This window comes from Eschrichtius robustus, chromosome 15 (assembly GCF_028021215.1).
Source record: "Eschrichtius robustus isolate mEscRob2 chromosome 15, mEscRob2.pri, whole genome shotgun sequence".
Classification (NCBI taxonomy): Eukaryota; Metazoa; Chordata; class Mammalia; order Artiodactyla; family Eschrichtiidae; genus Eschrichtius; species Eschrichtius robustus.
Genome location: NC_090838.1, coordinates 29,513,024 through 29,533,444, shown reverse-complemented (window position 1 = coordinate 29,533,444; position 20,421 = coordinate 29,513,024). Strand labels below are relative to the sequence as shown.

The 20,421-nt window shown below is 45.5% G+C and overlaps 1 protein-coding gene across 2 annotated transcripts in view; it reads right to left on the bottom strand.

The window, feature by feature from the left end:
* CRIM1 (cysteine rich transmembrane BMP regulator 1) overlaps window positions 1-18,615 on the bottom strand; it is a 205,056-nt gene extending 186,441 nt beyond the window's left edge. Inside the window, exon 1 of one of the 2 annotated variants that reach the window (XM_068565195.1) lies at window positions 18,202-18,615. In XM_068565195.1, the coding sequence (XP_068421296.1) occupies window positions 18,202-18,532 (331 nt within the window). In that variant the 5' untranslated portion in view covers window positions 18,533-18,615. The remainder of the gene's footprint in view (window positions 1-18,201) is intronic. The other variant, XM_068565194.1, reaches the window with a different exon arrangement.
* Window positions 18,616-20,421: the final 1,806 nt, after the last annotated feature.

Here is a 20,421-nt window from a genome sequence, read left to right as displayed (position 1 = left end):
AAAAGAAAGCAAAGGACCTAATATTTGGTCCCAACACACGTAGCTTAGTTACGGGAAATAAGATGTTCAAGAAATAAAACTACAGAGAGGAAATTTAGGTAACACCTCTGAGTGATCATTAAAGGGATCTGGGTCTCTTTTTACAAAACAAGACCTTTTCCCCCATGTAACTAAACTCCAAGAATCTCTGAGTATGAAAAGTTCTAGGGAATTTCTGCATCAGCCCTTTTGATGGTCTAACCTTTCTTGACACATGGCAAGGGCAGGACATCAGCTACCATAAACCTGACGAGGACCTTATTAACTGCAGAAGAGAAGACACAGGGGCGAGATGCCCACAGCTTTATGTAAGTTGCTAAGGAGTCAATCTACAAATATTTGTTTATATAAATTAACTAATAATGGCCACACACAGAATTTTTTTTTTCTGTTGGAATTAACAGAACCTAACAGCTCCAATTAGAAGAAAATGCTATCATCACAGAAGAATGGACATAGAGACTATCAGAACACGAACACTGACCCCATGAGGATTTTTTTTTTTACATGTTTGCACATTGCATGTATGGATGTATGTGCACATATAATTTGCAATGTCTGCACAGTTGTCCACTGCAATGACAGTTTTCTACTGTAACAAGAGACAGGAAGACTCTGTTTCCATTAACACTAAATTACACTCACACTAGCAGCCTGCCCACTGAACGCCGTCAGTCCACGGGCTCCCCTGCAAGGCTCCGCTAGGACACGGATGACTTAGTCTCTACCCCTCAAAGAGCCCCATCTGCTTGCTTTCTCTAGCACAAATGTGACCTTTTCTCCCCAAGTGCTGTCTCTGGGTCCAGCTATAGGCATGACAGCCGGTGAGAGTCTGGTTCAAGAAACTGATTTCTCTCCAATAGCTCTGCAAGGTTCTTTTCAGGACTCGGAGCAACACAGCTATCTGTATGGCTGAAAATGGTACTTGCTGGTTGCACTTCACACCCTCTTCTCTGGTTCTTGCCTTCCAGGAAGTCTACTTTTCAGTTACAAGGACTGTTTACCTTGGCTTATGACCAGAGGGGCACTCCCCTCCTTCAAGTGTGTTTCCTAGTCCTCTGGCCTCCATTCATTTATTTTGATAAAGACTGAGGGTAAATGTGTCATTCTAGCATCAAGAACAGCTCTGGGTCCTTCACCCACCACCTCACATTAACCGAGGAACCACAGGTTTTGAGAGGCACACATCTCTGATTTGAGCAGCATCCACCATTAGGTCAAATACTCCCCCTGCTGATAACGTGGAAGAGAAGACAACACTCAAGGAGAACATACTTGCCCCCAGGGTCTGGGAGCTGACTTCTAAACTTTCAACAGTAATGAAGCCATATGAAAGTTAAAAAGAATATTTTTAAAGAGTTAGAGGAAAATCAAGTGGACCCTCAAAAAACTACCTTGCTTCGAATCTTCGCTTTTCATTGCCAGCTAAGCATTATAACTTCACTTAGCAAACAGTTCCAGCTTGCCCTCCTCCCCGTTCCACCACTGTATAACAATCAGTGGTGAAGAACAAAAGGCTCTAAAGTGAGTTACTGGAAAGCCACCAATTCATGACGCCCGCATTATAAACAATCACCATCAGGCTGTGAGATGAGAATCTTAAAGGCGGGAAAGTTGAAGGGACACGCCACAGCAGAGACATCAAAATTAAACCTGCCCTCAGAGAATGGAGCTCTCTGGGCACATTCACTAAAGTGATAAAAGGGTTTGGGGGCCCGAGCTTATACCCAAGATAATTCTGTATATATGTTGTCTAGGACCCTGTATACTTTATCTCGGCCAAACCTCTCTTCTCTCCCAGTTGAAAAGCTTAGTGCCAAATGTATCACCCAAAGGTTGTAATTTGCTGTTGTATCCTTAAGTGTCTCCTGTTGCACTGTCTGAATTTACAAACCACTTTCAGACCTTTAGAAAAGTAAACAAACAAACAATGAGTTCATGGCTAGCGCTGAAGGAAAAAACAACTCCACTCTGCTCAATAACAAGTTGGGACTCCAGCCATTAGTCATCAAGAATTCCTCAGTCCCTGAAGTCATAGGGTTTGGAGTAAATCCAAATGGGATTCTGCTTTTTTAAATTCCTTATATTGCATTCCTACGGACTTCCTGTGCAAAACCACTGTGAGGCATTTTTATTATTCACAGTCACACACTTCCACCCTCATGTTGTTGGCTTAGGAGTTCCTTCCTCAAAGAAGCTGTACAGTTAAATTCCTGAGGACATGTGCAGATCACCTGGGGCAGTAAACAGGCTGTGTCATGCACTGGCACAGCTCACAGACTAAGTGTTCGATACATGTTTGTTAAATTAAACTCCCTCTTCATTCGTCAACATTCACGTCTTAGACGCAAGCCTGGATTCGCTGAGAAATCGGAAGTCTGTTTTATCATCAATTATTCATATGGTCATTTGAACTGTGTCTATAAAGTAATTCATAATTGTTTATCAGTTGTTTACAAGCAGCTGATCACCATAACATCTCAACTGCTCCACGCACAAGATCCCTCGCGGTAAGAAGGTTATAAGCAGCCACCCATGAGGAAAATTCTTACAAGCGGATGAAGGTTTGGTGAATGAAAGATGATACCTTTATGACAAACTGGCAAGAAGAAAAGTCCCCACAAATAAAAATTACTTTTAAGTATTTGCCAAAATAAATACAGCTGAAACTAACCCCTCGTAGCAAACTTTAAAAAAATAAATTCTAAGAATGATTTGGGGGAAAAGGGGAAGGAGAGGACATGGGACAGTTTCGAGCTGCCTTCTGCCAATAATATGACTTCCCCTGGGAGTCTCTTTACAGGTAAGTGTTATCTATTTCAGTTTCCACAATACAGACCAAATAGTTCAGGTAGAAAAGTTTCTACAGAATATCTTGGATGACCTTGAGTCTAGATTTAGTCAACAAATGCTCATTGAGTTCTTCCTGTGTGCCAAGCGCTAGAATAACACACAATCCTGGCACTCAAGGGGATCAAAACGAGGCCGGGAGACAGAAATTGAACTCTAACAGTGTGAAAAGTGCTATAACAAGGGAAGGAGAAAGTGCTATTTACAGGCCCTGGGCAGGGGGGGAGGGCTGGGAGGATGGCATTATTTTTTCCTGGGCAGGGCAGGAAGGCTTCACAAAAGAAGAAGCATAAAATGGTAGAGGCTGAGGATGAGAACACATTTTGAAGGATGTTAAGATAACTCTGGGGACTCTGAAAGCCGACACCACATCAATTTTCCAGTGGCTGCTTTGCCTCCACACCTTTGGTGGCAATATATATTAGGAAGTACATGTCAAACATACCTCCTAATTTCCTGAGTTCTCAAAGGGTCTCTGTCCAAGATAAACTTGAAATAAACTATAGTCAGGTACTGAATTTAGGAGTCTAATTTTCCTTTACCTGTGGGCTTTTAGTAATAACATGCAAATTACTACGGCTCTACGGGTAGTTAAATGCTTATTATACTAAGATTATTTAAAAAAAAAAAAAGTAAAGTTGGCATCATTATGCATATGACAAGAAAAAAAGCTCACTGTTCCTTCTTTCCTGGTAGTCAACCTTCACGGTTTCTCTCTTGGTAGCTCTTGATACCTTCTACTTTTCCATTCTCTCAAGAAATAGTATCACCCAGGCATTTCTGACGCAAAGGTACACGCTCACACAGTCACACACAGTTTAAAAAATATAATACATGGACTATTTTCAGTGCCAAATGTAGCTGTAATTATATATTTCTTTTGGACGTGTTTTATGTTATTAGAGCATGTAAATACTTTATCTCCCTCAAGTTTTCCAGAACTCTATTGGCAGAGAGTCTTTTTCCTTTCTCTTTCCAAAGCATCGAATACAATTTCCTGAAGAGATAGTCAAACTTGGTTTCTGAGGGCTCACCTTTTCCCAGCATAGCCTTTGGAAATATAATTTCATCTCCTTCCAACAAAACACACCTCTGGCTTCTTTTATCTCCCTTTTTTTTCCCCTACAGAGGTGTTCCATTTCTTACCCTAAATTTCTGCTTTTCCTTCCTGCATCTAAACTTGCTGTGTAAGGCCAGAAACTATGTTTAGTGATAATCTACTATAAATCACCCCACATTGCCTTAAGGATAATAAAACTTTTGTCCCAATCACCGAGAAATGAAGTCAGTCATTTTCCTGAGCTCCACTTGTCCACAGATAGCTATCCCAATTAACCAGGCAGTTTAAAAGCCAAAGCATTTTAATTAAAATTGTTTTTTTTTAATGTCATAAAACAATGCACCATCTTTATTTATTAAGAAGTCGTTTTCAGTTTGCTGATCTACAGAGTAGATAATACACTTAATTTGCTTGAAGCATGGAAGCTCTTCTCAGCATATCCGTAATACAGTGCAAAGTATTCTTTGTGTTGTGCCCTCAGCAACTGAACACACACACGCGCGCACACATACTACATCCAAAGGCATACAGGAGTTATCACAACTTCCTGTCTCTCAAAGTCACATCTGTAACTGGACCAGGGGCCAGTTGCTGATGCTACGGATATATTTTACCATCCTGGGCACAGCTTTTTAAGCCAGCAGGTCTACCACAACTTTGTAAAGAGCCTTGTTTTATCACTTTCTGACCCACAGCACCATATTCCACAGTGTCAAATGAGTTTTATGTACTGGCAAACATTGCTCCCCCTCCAAACACTGCTACAGACGTCTCTGCCAGTCTGTTAGCACAGACACCATTACTGGAAGGGTCCTCACCGAGGAACTGACACTTGGCACCAACTTCTCTTAATAGCTGGATTATGTACAGAGAGCTGCATGCAGCCATGCTGGGGAGGGTGTGAAGGCAAATGGGAAGATGCTGGAACGCATGCCTTTCCAATGGCTTTCAGGGCACGTGAGACCCAGCCGCACTGGGTCGTGGCAGGGATTCACCAGGAAAGGAGGAGGGCCAAACCACGGCACAAAGACCTGGGCATGGGAGACACCAAATGGACCTTCTAGAACACTCTCACGGCAGCAGATGCACACTGAACCCTCCGGATGCTTCCCAGAGAGAAGTGATGGGCCCCAGGCATTCAGAGTTTTCTTCCTGTCCCCACAATTTAAAAGTTTTTAAGCTAATATGCACCAACCAAGCAGGAAGAAAACCAAGTAAAGACCTATTGTTACAGCAAAGAAGAGTAAAGCAGAAGCTCTTTAGTCAAAAGCTCCCATTAGTAAATGAATACCCCACACCCCTCAATGGCTATTTCAGAGGCCACCACCACTAGCTATCCAGAAATCTACCCTGGGAGAGGAGACGACCTGGAACAGGATTTAACTTTTAATATTATCTTTAAAAAAGAAAAAAGAAGAAGGAAAGACAGAGCAAGCTATAGTACTCCACTAGAAGTGTTTTCCATTTAACAATATAAAATGTCTACCCAGTTATTAATAAACTTATAGAAGTTCTACAGATTAGAGCAAAAAGAAATCTTTGGGAGCAAAAAGCAAAATGTCATAGAAAACTAAAAATTAAATAAGTTCACATTGCTAAGGATTGGTGGCTTAGGTAATTGAAATTGAGAATCATGGAGGAGATCTACATAATAATTAGCTGCTGAGTTTTCTCCTGTCACATACTCCCAAATGGAGTATTTAGTGTTCAGCAGACTTATTAACGAATAAATGCCCGACTGGAATTAACTAGCACCTCATTCTGGAAGGCTGCTCTTGGCAAAAATGTAATATCCACAAGGCACAGCAAGTTGATTGCTAGTGCACACCGCGGGCTGGGCTGAGCATCGCATTCTTTAGAATCATACGTATTACATCAAGTTTCAGAACCACAGGTCCACACCACCTAACAGCACAACACCCTGCCACTGGACAACATGCATAGGAAGGGTGAAGTTTCTAGACCCCAAGAGACAACTTTCCAAGCTTCATGGTTGGCCTGAACCTGAAACATCTTTATTGAAGATCTGCCATCTTGCACACACGCAGAGAGCTTTCTGGTCCTGTGGCTCAGGGACACAGAGGGAAGGGAGCTGTGGTAGCAGCAGGTCCCTCTGCAGAGCCTCATTTGTTTCATCGTCCCAATATAAGGCACTCAAGTGCCCATGTGGCCAGGGCCCCTCCTTTCATGCATGATCACTGTTATGTTTCTTTAAATTCAGCTGCTCCTTAAGGAAACTCCCTGGCAAGTGAAAACAGCAGCAAAGGTAAAAGAATGCTGAGAATTTGGCTGCTGCCTGCAGTATTAGGAAGAACAGCAATTACTCAACTCTCTCTTAGTGTCAGAGGCAGAAATAAGCATGTGAATTTGGGCAAGTTTTGGCCTGTCTTTGCTCAAGCTTCTCCCTTTGTAGTATCTGTCACCTCCCTCAGTCATAATAACTAATGAAGTAAATGAGAAAATGGAGAAAGAGTGAAGGCAGCAGGTCAGCACAGACATGGAAGAGAGGCATAAACTCTACCTTGAATCCAGACTAGGCCACAGTTAATAAGGCTTAAAGATTGCTGGCATTCAAAAGATGTTACTAACTTCCCGATATCTATGTTTTGCTGTCTCCATTGCCTCACAATAAACATAACTGTGGGAGAACTCTTGATCTTTTCTTCCAAGCCCTTCCGTCTAGGGCACTTGGCAAAGAGTCATGTAGACACTACCACTTTTTTCTTCTCTGGCTTTGCAAACACAAGGTAATATTTGACTCTTGCCCAGCATTTCTAGGTCATAAAAACATTGATCTTATGACTAGAAGGGCCTTACGATATCATCTGGTTCAGTTCCCCTGCCTTTAGGTAGGTAACTATTTAATTCTGTTTTGACAGATTAAGGCAAAGTCAAGTCAAGGGAAGCTGAGGAGGTTTTATTTCAGTAACGGTGCTATTAGGGGATGAAGGAAGATCCGGAAGCCACGGCTATTTTTTTCTCCTTAATCATACTACTCTCATGTACAAGAATTTTGCAAAGTTTACTTTTCTGAGCAGCCCTAAATCCTTCCTGCAACAAGTGAGGATCTATACGAATCCATTCATTCTTTTGATGAAAATACGGAAATTTATTTGGCCTTTCATTTTAATGTCGTAGACATGGTAATAAATTTTCCTAAAACTTGTCTGAAACCTAAGAACTCAGTATTTCTGGACAACACACAGCATACCCAATCTTTCTCCAAACATTTAAAAATCTTTCAAAGACTTTGGCTTTCAGAGATAAAACTGTCTAAAATCTATCCCCTTTTCCTCCCTCAGAATGTAAATGCCCTTGCCTTTAAAAAGGCAAAGCTCCCAACTCTGGAAAGTGAGGGAAGGTTTTCAAGATCTGCATTTGACAAGATGATGGAATGCCCTGCCTCTGCACAATTATAAACACACACTCTGAGGGGACCAAGCCCACACATCCTGTATGCACGATTCCTCACACCTTATGGGTCTGAAGTAGTCCAACTAATTCTTAATACTGAAAGTCCAGTTCAGGCCACACTTTCTCAAGACAGTTTTACCTTATTTTGGCAGGTCTTTTGGAGTCTTAAAAAAAAGAGGTATCACAAGTCTCCAATGTTGAGATGCCTTTTGTTTTATCACAGTTGTGAACTGTTTTGCTTGTGGCCTTTGGATAAGATGCTAAATAAGTTACCTCTTGTAGACCAGGACTTTGCAGGCTCAGGTTTCACTGTGCCCTGCCAGAAATTCCTTTCTGTTTTGAATCTGAGATGTTTGTTTATGGTTTTTGTTTTGAAATGCTAAATAAGATAGGCACAGTTTCTAGTTACAGCCTATACCTTTTTTTTTTTTACACCTTGCCATAGCCAGAGTGGCTGGTTGCTAAGGACTTAGCTAAAATTTCCAAAGAGCAGACTCTTCAGATTCTCTTCTGAGGAACCTGAAATGTAAAACGGCAACACCTTAAAATACAATGAACACTTAATTTTCTTTCTTAAATGTTCATAAAACCAGTGTTCCCAGGGTATTTCAAAATGAAGGTGTTCTTTTTGGATGTGACAAACATACTTAAACAAAACTCTGAAATTTGGAAGTTTATCTCATCGTGTAGGTTACATGTTTGAATATCAACACTCTTGATGAAGCACTGCAATGAAAGGTACTAGAGAGTTTCTGTTTAAAAAAAAATTCAATTTCTACTGTGTGATAATAAGGTCTGGTTGTCAAGAAGAAAATAAAGAGTTGTAAACTACTGATTCCAAGGACTACACATCATCATTATGTTTCTTTCTCCTTATTCCATAACAGCCAATATAAAGCATTTGCCTTATGAGTTCTCAGCCCATATTTACTGGATGAACATGATACTTAGTACCAGGTATGAAGGAAAAGTCACAGTTCTGTCTTCCTGAAGTGGGACCACACCTGTACTAGGAACCAGAGAGACAAGAACGTCAGGTGTTTTCATTCTAGGCGCTCTTTTCTAGCCTTCCACTGCAGCACACACAGACTCTCCAGAGAAACCACAATGCAAATCCACAGTAAAGCTGCAGTATTAGTCCACATGAAAGATGGATGGGACACAATGGATCAAGAAAAGCAACGCGGATGCACTCTGGGCTGCGCACCATCTCCTGCTCATTCCCATGCCTGCCCTGGTCTCTGAGCTGGCGGGCCTGCTGCTGCTTCCTCCTGGAACCTCAGGATCCCAACGTGCCTTGCCTTGGCGATGCTCCGTGGGGTCTCTGATGTCTCCAGCCATGTCTGGAAACCCACACAAAACTTCTAACAATAAAATGAAATTTAATGCACTTTCATGAAACCATATGCCACCCGTATTAAGATAGGTCACCTTTTAAAAAAATATTTATTTGAAATAGCTCTCTGGAAGTAAGGATTCAAACTGCAAAATAGAGCAGATGTCCACCTTCTCCTGAAGGACTAAAGGGACTGAGAATTAACAGTCATACTGGATCAAACCAGTGACGGTTTTTTTGGCCCAGAGACCCTGGACTCACGGCCCTCATTCTTAATGCTTCACAGTCCCTTTCTCTCTGACAAACACCGGAGACCATAGTTCTTGGAGTCCCCTGTCGAAGAGATTTAGTTAAGTGTGGTCAATGCACAAAGAAGATTTTTTTTTAAACTTATAGAGAGAGAAAGCTAACAAAGAAAAAAATGAGAAAGGACAAAAAATAGAATGGAAATTAGAAAAATTAGAATATTAACTACCTTTTAAAAAATCTATTTGGTACAGGTACTATACTGGCCATTACATATATTTTTGTGTGTATATACATGTATATACACATATACACAACACACATACATGTAATCATATATCTATATTTAATATAGGGCATAATTCTCTCCAACCCTACCTGTAATTACTTGATAAAAGCTATTAATATTCCATTTTCACAGATGAGGAAACTGAAGCCCAAAACAATTAAGCAAGCTGGTTGTTCACAGTTGAACACAGTTGATTTAAACATAGGTTTGTGTGGGGACTTCCCTGGGGGTCCAGTGGTTAAGAATCCGTCTTCCAACGCAAGGGATGCGGTTCGATCCCTGGTCGGGGAACTAAGATCCCACATGTCGTGGGGCAACTAAGCCTGCGTGCCACAACTACTGAGCTCACGCACTCTGGAGCCCACGTGCCACAGCTAGAGAAAAGTCCACGCGCTGCAAGGAAGAGCCCGCAGCTGCAACGAAAGATCCTGCGTGCTGCAACAAAGAGCCCACGTGCCACAACTAAGACCCAATGCAGCCAAATAAATAAATAAATATTGTTTTAAAAAAAACAAAACAAAACAAAAAAAAAAAACAACACAGGTTTGTCCGGCTCCAAGGCCTATTTTCTTTTTCCTACAACATCCTGCACAGATGAGTGAGAAGGAGGAGGGAAGAAAAGAGACCTCCAGGCCTGGCTTGCTGCTGCTCCCCCCTAAATCCTTCCTGGTAGTCACTGCTGGAGTCAGGGCCCCTCTTCGTTGCCCCCAAGATGCTCAGCACTTCCTATCTCAGGGCTTACCAGCTGTAAGGAACTGTCTTGGACTACAATGGACTGTCCCAGTTGTCACTATCTACCTTCAGACCACAGCCTCTGTGAAAGCAGGGCCCCTATCCTATTTATTTTGGTTGAAAACTAATTATTAGACTAGCAGGTAACATTATCAGTTCTTATTATACGCCCTACTCACGCTACATGCTTTACAGGCACTAGCTGTTTGCTACTTCAAGTGTGGTCCTGCGATCAGCAGCATTGGCATCATGTGGGAGTTTATTAGAAATGCAGAATCTCAGGCCCCATCTGGACCTACTGCATCAGAACCTGTATGTTTAATGAGATCCCCCAGGTGATTTGTGTGCACATTAACATTTCAAAAGCACAGTTTTATCTCATTTAATCCTCAGAGAAAACATAGGTGGTACCTATTACTATTCACAGCTGGGAAACTCAGGCTTAGAGAAGTTCCGTGCTATCACTAGAGTTCAGCACAAAGACCAGAGCCACGGCAGCTGCTCAGTAAATATTCATGGAAGGAGGATGGCAGGGAAACAGGGTAGGGCTAGAAAGAGAATGGAAGAATGGCCTGGTTAAACACCTGACCTCTGGTTTTGCCTAGTTTGTACCTACTGCCAGGACAGGTGAGCTGCAGCAATGCAGGCTGTTTCCTTAGCTCCAGCCAGGCCAAATCCTGTGCTGACCAGCAGTATGGACACTTCAGGAGCTAGGAACAAAATCTTCTTCCAGAATGAAATGTGAAGGAAAACGCACATTGCTGATAAGTGTGAGTTTAGGTGCTCCTCCTTCCCCAAATGAAATAATAGTCCACAGATAAATGGTTAAATTTACAATTTTTACAACTTAATGCAAAAAATTTCAGATTCCTCCCTCTTTATTTTTACCCCAAATACACAAATTTTGTAGAAATTATTTAGACCAAGTGTAACAAATGGGCATCAGGAGGAAAGGTAGCAAATAGCTTCAGAGGCCTTTAAATAAGTTTTTTAACTCAATGCGTTTACGGTGTTGGGGTAGGAGGGGACCTGAACTCAGTAATAATTCGCTTTCTTTCTAAGAGCCCAAACTCCTTGCGATCAGTTACTGAGGTAGATGAGGATTAAACGGAACAAGACAATGAGCCCATATCAGGTTATTTTACTTATTCTGGTTAGTAGCTTTGCTGTTTACCACGTGCTAGTCATTCTTCTAAGTGCTTCACAGGGATTCCTTCACTGAGTCCTTATAGCAACCCTATTATTAACCCCACTAAACAGATGAGAAAACTTAAGATGCATGGAAGCAGAGTGCAGATTTGACCCCAGAAGCTAAGTTTCTAACCATTACATTCTTGGATCAAGGTATAAGTATTTCTCACAGAGAATGAATTGGGGTTGGGAGAGGGAGATAAGGAACTGAACCCTGTTCACTTAGTAACTGCAGAAGAAAAAGGAATCTCTTTTGAGTTTTTTTCATGTGGGCCCAAAATGAACACTTACCAGCATTTACCTCAAGGGCATTCTTAACTTTAAGTATATTCAACCACCCCTCTGTCCTGTCGGCAAGACCGACGAGGTCTTGTCCAAACACAGAGGTTTTCCATGATTTGATTAGGCTAACTGGCCAGGACAAGTAGCAGAGAGTGGGTGAAATCAGGAGATGCTGATAAACTGACACCTCTCAGTTCACTGCCCACACTCATCTGCCTAGTGGAACAAACTAGAACAAAGAGAAAATCACTCCCAAAAGGAAACCTGCCATTTTGAACCACAGCTGGTAGAGCGTTAAGAATGCAGCCTCATTCTTAGATGTTGGGAAACACCTGATATGTATCGCAAAAGCTCTGAGAATGCGTAGGATCCCTTCCCCCACCAAAAGGGAGCTCTGACTCCAAATTTTGAACCTAGTTGGAATTTGAATTCTCCTTTTCAGCTTTGCCACCGGAGCCTGAAAAGATCATCTCAGATCCTGTGATTCCTAGAACAAATTTTACCCACATACCTCACCAACTAATCATATACAGACCTGAGAAATCAGTTCTACTTGGCTTGAACTTATGTAGCCTTTTGAAGGTCTTGCCTCATTCTTTATCTTGATTAAAAGAGTATCTGGAAGGCTTCCCTGGTGGTGCAATGGTTAAGAATCCACCTGCCAATGCAGGGGACCCGGGTTCGAGCCCTGGTCCGGGAAGATCCCACATGCCGTAGAGCAACTAAGCCCGTGCGCCACAACTACTGAGCCCGCGTGCTGCAACTACCAACGCCTGCACACCTAGAGTCCGTGCTCTGCAACGAGAGAAGCCACCGCAATGAGAAGCCTGCGCACCGCAATGAAGAATAGCCCCCGTTCGCCGCAACTAGAGAGAGCCCGCGCGCAGCAACGAAGACCCAACGCAGCCAAAAATAAATACATAAAATAAATAAGTTTATAAAAAAAAAAAAGAGTATCTGGAGTAGGGCACAGGTCTGAGAGGTCCCCAGGCTTCCCAGCCCCCCACCCCCACCCCAACAGAAGGCCTTGCACAGAGTAGATCAATGAATGAGTGAGTGATTTCTATGCACAGAGAAGTGAGAGCTTTAAAAATTCAGCTCTGGAGAATTCGACCTCTGAGAAGGAAGGCTTTCAGTTTGTTATTCATGCACGCTTGGCCAGTCCACTGTTTCTTCCTCAAATAATTAATTGAGCTTTACTGGGGGGTGTCTCCAAAGCCCTCACACTGCCTGTGCCTTGAGGAACACGGTGTTACAGGAACCCTGCTTCACCAAATATATTTACCTTCCAGTCATCTACCATCTCCTACCCAGTGGTATTTACACACTAAAGCGGCACTGCCATCTCTCATGTTAGTGCCATAGCCTGAAAGACGTTAAACACACCCACATTTTTCAGGAATTTCACAATTAATGTCTGGAATGTGTTTTGGATTATTCTTCAAAGGATGACATAGTTGCCCTAAGACGAATTCAATATTTTTCCCTTCTCCCATTTGTCATTCTTTAGTCCTCCCACTCCATTATCTTTTTAGGGTCATCTGTTTTATCCATTTCCCCCCAACTTCAAAATTCCTGTCCCTTGCCTCCCCAAAATGTTCCCTTGTTCATCCAGATCATTGCATTTTAAGCAAGCCACACCAAACACAGAAACCTGCACCATATCACTAATACCTCCTACAACTGGTTGTGATGCCAGTTGTAATGTAAAGTCTAAGGATTATTCAGACAGTTTTCTTCATAAATTATTAATAATAAATAATATTATTTATTACAATAAATCAACCTGTATGTTCACCACTGCACTGCCAACATACTGCTTATAGATTTTCCCTGTCACTGTTAAATACGTGTTAATGGCAGCAAAATCTCCAGACTTGCTATTTTTGCCCTTCTGGTGCTATGCGATTCATCTGTCCTTTGCCAAGTGTTTTATGTGACTGGACTCCTCAACGACAGTGAGGGCTCTGTAAGCTCGACAGTCAAAGTGAAGGTCACGAAGTCCTGTCATTTGTATAAGTGCGGTGAATAGTCTCTCCATGTTTTGTCAATATTTACTTTGGGGAAGAACTAATTATTTCCTTGTTTACTTACACTGGTTCCTCTTCCCATACCGTATTAACGTGATTTTATAGGCCCTCTGCTTGCTTCCGTCCCTGGCATCTAAGAGCTCACTCTACCTAAAGACTTTTGAGATGGAAACTGGAACACCTTCCTCAAAAACAAGGAGCCCTGGTTTTTTAGATTTTTCTAATGCCAGTACAGGAGTATTAAACTTTTCCTGTCCCCTCTTCTATTTAATTAGTAAAAATTAAAATCCATGGACTCTTAACTCTAAGTCCTACGTTACAGAGGGATGAGAGGAGATCTGTGGCCAGTGCACAACCAAATGGTTTGGTGCATTCCCTGGCCTCCTAGAGCCTGCTCTCTGGGCCTTGCTCACCTCAGGTCCTCCACAAACCTTCTTCCAAGGAGCCACCAACTCCAGTGACTGAAAAGAAAGCATAACCTTCTAACGCCAACAGTTTCAGAAAACAACATTCCATTCTTTGCTCTAAGTACCCAGCCCACATCCTCGGTTCTACTCACTGCCCCATGAGAAGTGGGTGGGAAGAAAAGTTAAAATACCTGGGGGAAATCAAAGGAGGGCTGTGTTTTGAAAGAGACAGTTCTTAGATGGCAGTACTGAAAACACGGAAAGTTCAGTTCCATAAACATGAAGCCACTGAGTAAATAATCACTGGGAGAAAAAAAAAAATTGGTGCTTATCTGTGATAGCGATCACCTGGCTCTAATACAAAGTTCTCAGAGCAGAGCCGCTCCATAGTGTCCACCAGGTTCCAAATCACTCTGTTCTCACAAACTGTCAAACTCAAGCCACTGCTGCCTTTTCATTACTTAGAGAAGGCTGGTCATGCTCCCCCAGCCCCACCCCACCCTTTACAGAAGCATACTGAACTATTCCACAGAGGGAGAAAAATGGTCCTCACCCTTCATCTCCAAATATAATCCTCATTGGCCAATCAAACATTCTTCCTAGAGGGGCTTCCCTGGTAGCGCAGTGGTTGAGAATCCACCTGCCAATGCAGGGGACACGGGTTCGAGCCCTGGTCTGGGAAGATCCCACATGCCGCGGAATGAGTAGGCCCGTGAGCCACAATTGCTGAGCCTGCGCGTCTGGAGCCCGTGCTCCGCAACAAGAGAGGCCGCGATAGTGAGAGGCCTGCGCACCGCGATGAGGAGTGGCCCCTGCTTGCCGCAACTAGAGAAAGCCCTCGCACAGAAACGAAGACCCAACACAGCAATCAATCAATCAATCAATCAATCAATCAATCATTCTTCCTAGAAAAATCCCACTTCAGTAGTTTTTCAAAACTCTGTCTTTGACCTCCCAAAGAGGTCTCCCACCCAGTCTTCTCCCTCAGGAGTTCAGAATCCAAACTTATTTGTCTGGCTTCTAGGCGATTTAACTAGAGGCAGGCAGCCTAACCAAGGAGCAGGCCACTTAGGAAGCTGCAAAGGGCAACAGGAAGACTCACCAAATCAGTGGAAATGGGAAAGGGATCTGTACCTTCCCAGGGGCCAGAAAGCACTTTATAGACAGAGCAGAGAAGAACGTAGGTATCTGGCTCCCTGCTCAACTTTAAAAATGCATGTAGCCAAAAGTAATTTTTTTAAGGAATAAGTAAGTCAGGATTTACTTAGTAATGATCTAAACGATGCTGAAAAGAAGTCCAAGTGTATGTGTCACATGATTCACCCTTCACGTCATTTAACTTTCAGAAAATATTTTTTCTTCAGTGTTCTTTCTATGGAGAAGACTGTTCATCCATGTATTCAATGCACATTCACTGGGAGCCTACTATGGGCCAGTGTGCCTTAAAAACCTAAGGCAGGGAACCACAATTTGGAAGGGGTTCATTTCTGCCCCAATTTACCTAACTCACTTTGTGAACTGCAGTTAAAACCATGTGTTTGTTGTGGTTTTTTTTCCCTCACAAAGCCAGTATGGGGAATGATACAAATAAAAATTACTGGTAATTACTGGCAATTTGGTAAATAGAGCAATGTAATTTGTATTTAAATTACATCATCAAAAGCAGGTAGATTAGTCACGATAACACTTCTATACCATGCAATATGTTTTCTCAGTGTAGTCTATTAAATAAGAAGTTTCCAAAAGAGTTTTCATTAACAGATACAACCAGTAGGGGTCATTTTAGTGCAAAAATTGCAGCAAAAGAGACTTCAACATGAATAAAATGTATCAATTCCTATTTCTGTTAGTTATGTGTTAATTTCTGAATAAAAATGGAAACTGAGGGAAACACTGGCCACTGAGAAATTTCTTGCCAATTAACAGAAAAACAAAAGAGAAAGCACCTTCTAGATTATTACTGCCATGGAATGACTCCTCTAATTCTTAAAAAGAAGGAAGAAAAAAGGCCACTGACTTATCCTGTTTTCCATAAATCTTGTAGTAAAGTGAAAATTCTTGGAATTTTAGACACCCTATTGAAATAGCTGTCTAAATCCAACCATTATATCATGCTAGGTAACACTGCCCTTCTTTGGGTTCATGGATTTAGAGTGCAACTTGACTGCTGCTTTTAGAGTTCTAAAAAACAAAATAAAATAAGAAGCCCTCAGCACACAGTTTTGGTAGCTGAAAACAGACTGGCTAGATGGAAAGTGTTGCTAGAGAACACTAAATGAGATATCATCACGGTAATAAATACTTCCAAGCATTTTCAAGGCTAATACCAAGTGCGTGGGGTGTTACCAGAAGAAACAAAGCTATGAGGGATCGCATCATTTCAGAGGAATGAAACGCTCACCAACAAACTGCCAAAATAACTCTATACTATGATACCAGAATGTTGGTGCCAAAACACTTGATTACCATGAATGTTCCCTGAGCTCCACACTTACTTCACCAGAAATCTATCATGAAGAAACAAAACAAGGGTTAGAGTCTTTAGAACCTTCCCAAGTCCTTCTCAGACCAGTTTCTACCACATTTAATCTTGTTTCAGGTTGCTTGTTCTTTTTAGATTTATAGGAGGCTGGCTTAAGTAAATTACACACTCCAAGTGGCAGGGTTCAAAGATGCATCTTTTCGTCCAACTCATTCAGAATTCCCAAAGTCAAACACATAAAATAGTATCAGAAGTTAATCTCCTGGCCGTTTTTCTTCTTGTGAGAAATAAAAACGTTATGGGACTTAACACCAGGTGAGAGGCTTCTGTACTTGAGGCAAACAAACTCTTCTAACCCAAGGGTGCAGTGGTGCACTTCCCTCCAAGAGTTCCCTTCACTCATTACTGCCCACTAGCCTCCCACTAGCCTCCAAACCAGAAAGGCCTTCCTGACTTTCCAGAACTGTCCAAACTTTAAAAACTGCAGTTATCAATGAATACGCGTGTGTGTAAAGAAAACCACAGAATGAAAGCCTTTTAACAGACCCATTATATCCTTAACGCTGCTACCTCCTTTCTCAGTATCCCAGCACAATAAACACACATACACACATAATGATGCTTCAGAATAAACCCCTCCCTGGTCTCCTGCGTGTAGGCTGTGAGTACTAAGGAAGGGACGGGGCAGAGGGCGCCTGTCCCTCCTCCTCTCCGTTCCTCCAGAAGTAAGGCTGCTGCGCTCTGCTCATACACCAGGATGCCCCAGAACAGCATCTCGCCCCAACGTCAGTCCAAGCAGGGATCCCACTTTTAACTGGTGCTGAGCCCTTTTAATTTGGTATAAGCCAAATAAAAAGAACTCACTGCGTCTCTCTAGACCCCAAACCTCACCAGGCACCCCGAGGCCGAGGCCAGCGGTCAGGGCTTAAGGCCGACACCCATCAACAGTGGTTCTCCCAAGGAGGGAGGCTCCACTAATCTAATCTTTCTCCCTCCGTCAGACACCATGGTGCACAATACTTAAGTGCAGCAACCAGCAGAACAATCCTCGTTATTAAACACACAAAAAGAAGGAACCGGCAACACGATTGGAAACACGCGGATATCTGATCTTAAAAAGCAGCAACTAATAGAAACAACTTTTCACTCCTAGGTGCCAGCCCCCCGCCCCCGCCCCTTCATTCATGAGAGAAAGCCTTTGACCGTTTTCAATAGGCAAACAAACGAGTAACCACCGTATGTAACTTCCCCTGGGCTGACATATTCCGGAGCTGAAATTGATTTATATGCGCAGGAGGAGGAAGGGGGTGAAGAAAAAGCGCAAGGAAAAAATAATAAAAGAGTCACACAGGGAGTGTGAGCTAGAGACACGTCTCCTCCGCCAGCAGAAAATGGACTTTCACGGACGCGGTGCAGCACTCGGTTCCACACTGCGCTAGTGCGGGGAGGGCGGCAGGGGCCGGACTCCCCGAGGGGCTCGCCACAGCCTCCGCAGTGCCCCCTGCCCGCGGCACCCTCACCTCCGGGCGCACGGCCGGGCTACCCCACCCAGCCCCAGCCGGATGGGCCACACGTGTGCGCGTCTGTGCGCGGCCAGGGACGATCCCCCACTTGCCGGCCCCCACCCACGAAATCCAACCTCGCCCGCGGCTGGCCAGGCGTCAGGGGGAGCAGCGAGCGGGAACCAAGGGACGCCGGGCTCTCTCCCGGGGGTGGCGGGCGCCCCTCCTCCCGAGGAGCCCTCTCTCCTCGGGAAAGTCTCGGCCAAACTTTGTTCGGCGCAACCAGCGCCGAGGGGGCGGCGCGGGCCAGGTGGGAGGGGGCCAGCGGCTGGCGGCCGTACCTTCGCAGACGCCCACTTCATACTCGGTGATGGAGTCGCCATTGAGCGGGGGGCGGATGACACAGCGCAGCCCCCGGTCGCAGGCTCCGTGGAGCCCGTAGGCGCCGCCGCAGCTCTCGTTCCTCTGGCGGGCGCACATGTAGCAGCAGCCGCAGACGCCCTGCACGATGCTCCCGGGGCAGCTCCTGGGCTCTTCGCACTTGGACTCGTCGCAGGGCAGGCAGACCAGCGCCCGGGTGCCGGAGCGCGCCAGCAGCAGCAACAGCCCCAGCAGCGAGACCAGGAGGTGCCCGCAGCCGGCCAGCCCCCTGCCCCCCACCACCAAGTACATCCTCCTGCGCCGCCGCCGCCTCCTCCTCGCAGCCGGGCCGGGAGCGGGGCGGGCGCCCTCCCCTGCGCGGGGCACACGCGCCGCCGCCGCCGCACCCGCAGCCCGCGGTCCTCGCCGCCCCCCTCGGGGCCCCCGGGGCGCGCCTCCCCTCGCGGGGCGAGGCCCCCGCCCCCCTTGCGGGCCGCGCCGACCCCGAGCCCACTAGCGTTGGCGCCAGCGGTGGCTTCCCCTCCTCCTCCTCCTCCCGGGAGGGAGGGGGAAAATAGAAAAAAAGTTTCCTCCCGGCAGCTCCGGTTCAACCCAAACTTCTGGCGGCGGCGGCGGCGGCGGCTGCGCTCGGCTCCAGCCCCGGCTGGCGGCGCCTCCTCCTTGTCCTCCTCCGCGTCGGTCGGCCCCGCGGCGGTGGCGGCGGCGGCGCAGCCTCCGGGCCGGTCCCCGCCTCCCGAGCCGCCAAGTGGGCGCGGTGGCGCAGCAGAAGGTCCGCGGCGTCCGCTCCGCGCGCCCGGCTCGCCTCAGTCCTGCGCCGCTCCTCCGGGCGCTTGTTTATGGCTCGAGCCTCGGCCGCTCCGGCTGCGCCCTCCCCCATCCTACCTCATCCCCCAACCCGCGCCCCCCCCTCACTCCGCGCCGCGCGCCGCTCATTGGCTGCCCCCCCACCCCGCCCGGTCCGGCCGGCCCCCTCCCCCTCCTCCGCCCTCCCTCCCCGGCGGCCGGGCCCTTCCTCCCTCGCACGCCTCCTCCACCAGGCCTCCCCCTCCTCCTTTTGCGCCTGCCGGAGCCCGGCGCACAGAGCCGGCCCTGCGGCCGAGTCTTCGCGCGCCTCTGCGGCTCGGGCATCGCCGGCGTGCTGCGGCTCCGGGCGCACCCGGCAAGCTGCGAAGAGTCGCGGCGTCCCGAGCGCCCGCCAGCCCCGGGGCCACCGTGGCTGGCCTGGGAGCCCCGAGGGCGAGACGGCTGCACCTCTGGGGCCGGCTTTGAGTTAGGAGAGTGGCGGGGAACGCGGAGCTCGGGGACGACGGGATTGCTGCAGCCCTTGGCTGGGGCACCCGCCGGATCGAACCCCGGGAAAGGGAAGCAAATGCATGGAACCTCCGCAAAACTGGATGAGAATCCATCTTCCACTCGAGCTGGGAATAGACTTTGTAAAAGATATTATGTAATGGAGTCTCGCGAAGCTCGAGACGCCTCCAGCGAAGCTGCTGGTGAATTAATTAAGTGCTTTAAATGGTCTAGGTAAATATTCCGGGGGGGCGGGGAGGACTGTTGGGGGCCGCTGTAGCTTGAGTTGCGTTTTAACTGTCCACATCCTGTATGTTTTGTCGCCCTGCAGTCTGTGCCGAGGTGCTACGTTAAGGGAAGGGGCGAATGGAAAGTGGACGTAAATTTTTCTCCCTTGAGTAAGGCCGAATACTGGATTACTACAAGTCTTGACATGACTAGACCTGCATATCTCATGCATCATTAATGTCATCTGACATTGCCCCTTTTTTCCCCAAGCTCACGGACAAAAGTGGTGGGTTTTAATTTTTTCATTTATTGTGAATGTGCTAATAAAGAAGATGTTCTTTGTGTTAAACCAAGTAAAGAAGCAGCTGAAGTGATGCAAAATGCATCGTGTGGGGATTGTTTCTCATCTGTAGCTGTCAGAAAATCTTCTCGAAATGATAGGCTCTGTAATGGCTCACCATTCACAGGATGTGTTACAGGGTCAATAATATTAGTGAATTAACAAAAAGTGACTTGGATCAGTGTGGGGAAAAAAAAAATCAGATCTTGTGGCAGGTGTGAGATGGGAATGGCCAGCCGACCTTTTGATCCAAGATGGTCTGGCTGCAGGAAGGTGGCAGCCAAGTGGATCTGAAAATCGTGACTAATGAACCCAAAGTTAA